Raw genomic sequence first — 7,412 nt, 5'->3', positions numbered from 1 at the left:
ATCATCAACGGTGCAATCACGTTATGAAGAATGCCTATTTTAAGGAATAGTGTTAAAAGCGACAAAAATATTGATTTGAATGTCATTTTGTCTATACTTCTGGTGACTCTTATAGTTAGTAATGAGTGTATCTAATAATCTGTATGCATTGCCAAAAACAATGAGCCTACAGTATAACCAGTTACCTTAAAATCAAAATAATTTTTAATCTGATTTCTCCAAAGACCAAGGTGGAAAAAACATTGGCATCAGAGATTATTATTACAGTATATGTGCATTTGTGTGAGTGAATGTCGGTGCGTTCAATTGTATTGTTTATTACACTGTTCTTGTTATCGTCGTTTTATTAGGATTTACCTTTTTAGGTCACTTGCCTCAGGGTCCGAGCTGAATATGAACTGTGCCTTGGATGCAGTATTCACTATAGTTCCACCATTTTCAACTACAATAAAGAGAATCAAAGTTAAAATGATAGGAATGGTGTTTTGCCCTATCTGACGTACGATCCCAAATAGAAGCGGTTTGCCGGAGCAGGCATGGCCTCCAGACAACTAGCCAGGTGTCATCCCCACTAGACCACCAAGCTTGTGCTTAGGTATTGTTGAATCTGAGGATCCCGACACAAACAATGTTTAAATAAAGTTAAAATTACTACATAATATGAACAAATATTTTTTATTTTTGTATGTTCATATAAAAATTGTAAATATGGTACAGATTCTATTAAAATTAAAATGCTTGGCTAAGGTTTTTGTGTTACATAACAAACTGAAGTATACCCCAATGATCTTTGTATCGCTTGTCAACACTAGTTGAGAACCAGGCTGAAATACGGCGGAATATCCTCCTCTTTGACATTTCATCAGCTCTCTCTGAAATTTCAAATACAGAAAATATAAATTTATAATTGTTATAATAATTTTTCTTAACGAAAAGGAGATGGAAACCAGCCTGGAGGTATTCCCAAAACATACTTGTAAAGTAACAGTATACATGGGTTTTTTTGCATATGTATGTTCTAAACTGTAGACGTAGGTAAAAGGATCCAGATCTTTACAGGGGTGATGCCAGCCCCCACCCCCTACCATCAGGGATATCTGGCTCCAGAAAAACCACAATTCATCAGGAAACAATAAAAAATTACATGTATCTTTCACATTTGTAGACTATAGGCCCAATAAAAAAAATTATTAGTTTATCACCCTCACGCACATGTCTTTTATGGTACTGGAAAAAAAGAAAATTTGTTTTTAAAAAAAAATTTTATGAAAAAAAAAAAATTTTTGAAATTTTTTTTATTTATTTATTTTATTAAATAGTTAGTAGATATTGTTTGCATTATCTAAATCATGTTTTACTTTGAATATCAATGCACCAGCAAACAACCCAAGAGTGATATTTGGCTTTAGCAAAATAAAAAATATAAAAAAAAAACCTCCCTCCCTCATCACTTTTCCTGCCCAGATAGGGTGTGATAAACTAATAATATTTTTTATAGGGCCTTATCTATAAAATGGATTAAATAATCCTTTGAAACCCCAATTTGGCTTTTCCCCCTGGACCACTTTCGAAACATTTTGAGTGACGCCCACTTTGCTCTCATTGCGGAGATCTCCCTTTGGAGATCTCGGCCCACACTCCCATCAGGCAAATCCTGCCTGGCGCCACCCTTGGTTCTTTATAATTAGGCCTAGGTCTACCTAGATTAGATATGCCTATGCCTAGGTTTTTTTTAGACCTACAGTACAGTAATTTTTGTTCTTATCCACCCTCACAAAACATTCTTAAAAAACAATAACCTATTGGCCGTATTCGACTGGTCGTTCTTCGCTAAACCACACCCATATGCACAGCGGTAAAATCCTACTTAACGACCAGTCGAACAGAAAACTTGTGAATACAGTATTTGACAAAACAAAATGGCTGCATAGCTACCGCGATATACGCTGCGAAATCAAGATTGCTTCAGCTTGTGCCAGTATGGGTTTTTAGTAAAAAAATATTTTAATCTAGTTTTTGAAATCTGTTGGCCTACAATTATTTTTTGACTTGATGTGGGTAAATATTATAATTTTTATTTTCTAAAATTTAATCTAAATTATAACACAAATGTTGTTTATAAACTCACCAATCGGCCATGTTTGTTTTGGTCACATGAATAACTTAACGCGGATTAACGCACTCTGATTTACGTTAATTTTTGTTGTCAACGAAGACTATTTAACGAAGTCAAATGAAAATAATACTCAACGAAAATTCGTAATCAATGAATTGGCAAATATTGGAGAAATCATTCGGCCTCAGCTGCATGGATGCCAGTCAATTCGAGCGGATGTCAGTTCAAGCAGATGTCAGTTCGAGCGGATGCCAGTTCGAGCGGATGCATTTAGTGCGAACTACAGCAAGGGCAATTTTATCATCGCCCTATTTTTGTATTGTTTTTGTAATTATTCCATGTTTGAATTACAATCTTGGCAAATCCGACTAAACGATGGCCGCTAGAAAGCACTTAGGCCCTATATTTTAAAACTGTATAATTTCGCACGTAGAATTAACGATTTTTGTCTCCAGTTTGTTGAATTATATAGTGTTGTAACAGTATTTGTAGATTTACGAATTAGGCCTATATTTGTAAATGGGAGTACAATAGAACCTCGATTTTACGTACGGTACGGGTCCGGAGGGCGTACGTAAATCGGGGGATTCGTAAAAAATAGAGGTTGGGTTAAATTTGTGGTAACCTTTGACCTAATACGTACGTAACGCTCAATATACGTATGTATGAACGAACGATGTTACCTAGCTTAGGCTAGACCTAGCCTCTAGGCCCAGTGGCGGCTCTAGGATATATTTTCTGGGGGGGGGCCAAGTTGTCCGACAGGGGGACTTGAGCTCGTAGGCTCGAGCTGGGAGAAGGGGTTAGGGGGGTTCCCCCTCCCAAATGAGATTTTTTAAAAGAATATCAACTTCTAGATGGCCGAAAATGGCACTCTCAGACTGTGAGAGACATGTGTTGGCTTGTTGTGGGCCTATTTTTATATGTTTTATGGTCTGACTGCCCGATGAGTTTTGTCCGGCGGGGGGGGGGCTTGACCTGTCCGGTGGAGGGGGCTTAAGCCCCCCGCCGGCGCCGCCACGGTCTAGGCCTACGAATAAAACCATGTGTTATAGTGTGTTTATTCATCACTTTACGATGTCATAATAAAGTGTTCAAATAAAACCATGTGTCTAGTGTATTAATTCACCACTTTATATCTTTTATTTAACTAAAGAACAAGAAAATATTGTAAGATTACCTATATGACAAAGGTATAACTTGGGAATTCCCCTTCATGCCTATTCTAAACAACAGCTGTGGTGTTGTCTGGGCCTGTTGAGACAAACTAAAACCATGTGCGCTGCACTGGGCGAGCCAACCAATTAGCGTTCGTGTACGTGAAGCAGCAACCATGTGCACTGCACTGCACTGGGTGAGCCGACCAATTAGCGTTTGTGTACGAAACTATGCCTACTCAGTTCCCCCCACCACGATGCACCCATAGATACTGGCTCCCAGGCAAAGCCTGAGCCTCAGCCAAATGCAAATTGTTAGCTCAAAATAGGAGATTTTAAAGTAATTCGTACATAACTCGCACAGACTGTTGTTCGCACAAGTAAATCTTTTCTCCGCTCGAACTACAGTAGCATCTGCTCGAATAAATTCTGCTCGAACTGGCATTCGCTCGAAGTGTCATCCACTCGAATTGACTGGTTCCTGTGCCAGGTTAGCCTTCGACCGCCGACTAAGGCCTAGCCTATAGTAGGCCTATTCTCTAGGTCTAGCATAGGCCCTAGCTAGGTAGAAGGCCTAGGCCTACAGTACAGTAGGCCTCTCTATCCTAGGCTAGGCTACAAATCTCTACTTTATAGGCCTAGGCCTATATCCTTTTATTTATTCACACTAAATAATCGAGATAGATCCTGCCGTACTTAATATGTCTAAGAATAATATCATTACTCAATAAATAGTGTACACCCAATAAACTTCCAGATTAAAATTCAAGTCTCGCGCACTTTAATCCAAATGTACGCCGCCATTGAGAGCCTATCCCATCTAACACCAAATTAACCTCTCAACTCAATTGCTTCCGATCCGAGGTCGGCGCGAACGATTTGCTCTAAAGTATCAAAATGGATAAAGTAGATAAAAAAAGATTGGAAGAATGCGGTGCTTTACCCAAAGGGTGGAGTAGAGAAGAGGTGATTAGGAAGTCAGGCTTATCGGCTGGAAAATCAGACGTATATTACTATAGGTTTGGTCGCTTTCCTTGTGTTTTCTAACGTTAAATAAGATGATCAATCAAGGCTACGTAAGCTAGGCCTAGTGAGAGAGAGTAGACTCCTCATCTCATGCTGCCCGGCTGAATGAATACTACAACAACTAGGGGGGCCTAGGCCTAGCCTACAAACATCTTAGCTTTACAATAATACAATGGTACCAAACACTTTTATTCTAACCTAATCGCCTGTGACCCGTGACAGCAAAATGAAAATGGAGATTTACGCAATTTTGCACAACGAACCTGAGTTAGTTGCGATTTTGTGAAAGTACATCATATCATATAGGGCCTAGGCCTAGGCCTACTGCTACGCTCAATGTAAACAAACAAATAGTGAAATACTTATGGTCCAATCTGAATATAGTGTTCAAATTGTTAGTACATGTCGATGCAGTATTAATTACCCCATCTATCGGATTCCGTAAAAAACCTGAAACAGAGAGATCTCCGTGTTTGGTGGTCAAGCGTTGCGTTAGGGCAAATAGAAAAATTTATTAGATTATCACTCCCGCCCGCGTCAAAAATTCAGGAATTATTGATGCGGGAATAGAAATAAAAAATTTGTTGCCGCATCAATTATTTCAACAGCATATAAATAACAATTTTGTGACTTTAAATACAATTTCTTTAAGAAACTATAAAATTAAACAAATTTTTATAAATATTTACTACAGTATTACAGACCAAATATAAACAGTCCCTCCCTCATCGATAAAAACAAAAGCGAAATAATCTATTGTTCCGATTAAAAAAAAAAAAAAAAAGCCGCCTTCTCTTGTCAATTTTTTTTTAAAAAGAGTGATAATCGAATAATTTTTTCTATGTGCCCTTACCAAACACAGATCTCCATGTTTGGTGGGCAGAGTTAAGGAAGTGGATATAGTTAAGTGACCATTAACAAATTAGTAAACGATATATTTACATGAAATAAATAATGCATGCATAGTCAAACTTGCATTATCGGTCACATATATTTATCGATTTTGGTTAAATTCATGTTAATGTGTGTTCATTCAATTCAAGGCAATTCAACAACAATTGCCTTGATTCATTAAACAAATGACTTGAGTAAATGAAAAGAACACAGATTTTTCCGGCTCATAATATCACTTTAATTTTATTTGAAAACAATAATTGAATAATTTATCTAATGATTAAACTACTGTATATATATTGTAGCAAATTAAATTATGTTTGATAACAACAAAATTATAATTAAATCAGTGCCGTGGTGAGCTTGGGCACCGCTGCTTGGGCCAATGCTAATTTTGAGTGCTGAAAATTGAACAGACATAACATACATTTAACTAGAATTGATAAATTTATGTGACCGATAATGCAAGTTTATTAAAGTATGACTGCGTATTCGTTATTTATTCCACGTAAGTATATCGTTTACTGATTTGCTTATGGTCACGTAAACATATCCACTCCATGTCATTTTAATAAAGACATCCTTCTTAGGCTAGGCCAGCAAGGTCTAAATTTCTGCAAAATATTTTTAGAAATCTGCCCAAATATTTGAGAATTAAATATATTAACTAATGTTAGTGTTTCACAAATAACATTTTTCTTCTCTTTATAAAGTCCATGTGGCAAAAAATTCAGAAGCAAGCCACAACTTGCAAGGTTCCTTGGAGATTCTGTCGACTTGAGCTCTTTTGACTTCCGTACAGGCAAGCTGCTCTCAGCTGGCATTCGTAAGAGCAAGCGGTTACGGAACATTCATTATGACTACAACAAAGGTACACGGCATGATTCCACACTGGTGCTTCCAATACGACAGACGGCATCCATTTTTAAACAGCCGGTCACGACAGTGAGGAGGCATCAGTCAAATAAGATAAAAACCGATGTCAAACCAGATACCAAAGAATCCCCAAAACAAGTAAGTGGAAGGCAGTGCATGAAATGTTTGTCTCGGCTAAGTTTTACATCCGGATTTTTTGGTGTTAAATATACCAAAGATAATCAGTGTGAAAGTCTTAAGGCTTACACAGTTGGGGTCCTTCAGGTGGTGAATTGGGCAGTACACTGGGAGATTGGCTTTAACATACCTTATTACACATGTCTCATCCAGAAGATGTGCGCTATTGGAACTTGCATTTCTTTTAGTTTCAGACCTCAGCTGAAACATAACAGCAGCAGTTGGAATTGAACTGGGGGAAAAAGTTAAGATCTCTATGGTTCAGTGCACCCATTATGGCTAACTCTAGTTTAGCCGTCTGTGCTACAGTGCAGTAAGATGCTGTTGTCTCATAAACTGCAGTAGTGACTGTGTGTGTGCTGAATCATGGAAACCATTGGGTACCTTGTTCAATTCCATTGCTATTCTCCTTTTGCTTCAGCTAGTTTACAATTAAAGATTAGATTAAGTCATTAAATATAATCATTATATTAACATTTACATAATCTATATTTATTTAGTTGTTCTGGGAAAAGAGATTACAAGGATTAAATGCAACAGATATTGCTGAAGAACTATTAATCCAAATGGACCTTCCTGAAGGAATCACAAGTAAGCATTATTACTCATTTTAAATAGCTTTGCAATGATCATAGGCTGGATCGTCGGGCTGATAATCAATGTGTAAACAATATTGAAATATAGTTTACCAGCTTTCAACGCGTAAGCAATGTTGCAATTTACTAAATAAACAATGTTAGAACTTGATTGTTTTGTTATATCCTACCTTATTATTAAATCGATCATGTTTTAAAACTGTATTTAGTTCGCTAGCTTTGTGGGTAACCTAGTTGGCATTTAGTATGTTCGAATTTCGATGTCATTTAGGCTTACGTACGGCCTACATTTTCCCCTATAGAGGAGGAGAGCAGACAGTAGTTATACTGGTAAACTTTCCAATTCGGAGAATTTTGATCTGATATTATTCTTCTGGTAGTAGGAATTTTCTTCTTTTAAATAATACTGATGAAAATCATGTACAAATTATTACGATTTCGACAGATCACGTTGTTTATTGTTTACCGTAATTTGAAGCAGAACAACCTGCAAAGCGATATAGAAATCACTACCTTGCCGAATTAAGGCTAGTCATGCTAGACCGCATTTACTCCGTTTTTTACTCACTG

The 7,412-nt window shown here is 37.2% G+C and overlaps 2 protein-coding genes across 2 annotated transcripts in view; one reads left to right on the top strand and one right to left on the bottom strand.

The window, feature by feature from the left end:
• Positions 1–3,315, bottom strand: part of LOC117100749 (telomere repeats-binding bouquet formation protein 2-like) — an 8,307-nt gene extending 4,992 nt beyond the window's left edge. The window contains exons 1-3 of the mRNA XM_033240540.1: positions 3,297–3,315; positions 780–872; positions 358–442 (exon numbers count right to left, since the gene is read on the bottom strand). Of these exons, the coding sequence (XP_033096431.1) occupies positions 358–442; positions 780–858 (164 nt within the window). The 5' untranslated portion in view covers positions 859–872; positions 3,297–3,315. The remainder of the gene's footprint in view (positions 1–357; positions 443–779; positions 873–3,296) is intronic.
• Positions 3,316–4,119: 804 nt separating this feature from the next.
• LOC117100748 (methyl-CpG-binding domain protein 2-like) overlaps positions 4,120–7,412 on the top strand; it is a 20,921-nt gene continuing 17,628 nt past the window's right edge. The window contains exons 1-3 of the mRNA XM_033240539.1: positions 4,120–4,292; positions 5,907–6,207; positions 6,747–6,837. Of these exons, the coding sequence (XP_033096430.1) occupies positions 4,171–4,292; positions 5,907–6,207; positions 6,747–6,837 (514 nt within the window). The 5' untranslated portion in view covers positions 4,120–4,170. The remainder of the gene's footprint in view (positions 4,293–5,906; positions 6,208–6,746; positions 6,838–7,412) is intronic.

Source organism: Anneissia japonica, unplaced genomic scaffold, assembly GCF_011630105.1.
Source record: "Anneissia japonica isolate Jap-2015-1 unplaced genomic scaffold, ASM1163010v1 scaffold670_len1213532_cov191, whole genome shotgun sequence".
Lineage (NCBI taxonomy): Eukaryota > Metazoa > Echinodermata > Crinoidea > Comatulida > Comatulidae > Anneissia > Anneissia japonica.
The sequence above is the reverse complement of the archived record's forward strand: the minus strand, read 5'-3'. Positions and strand labels throughout refer to the sequence as shown.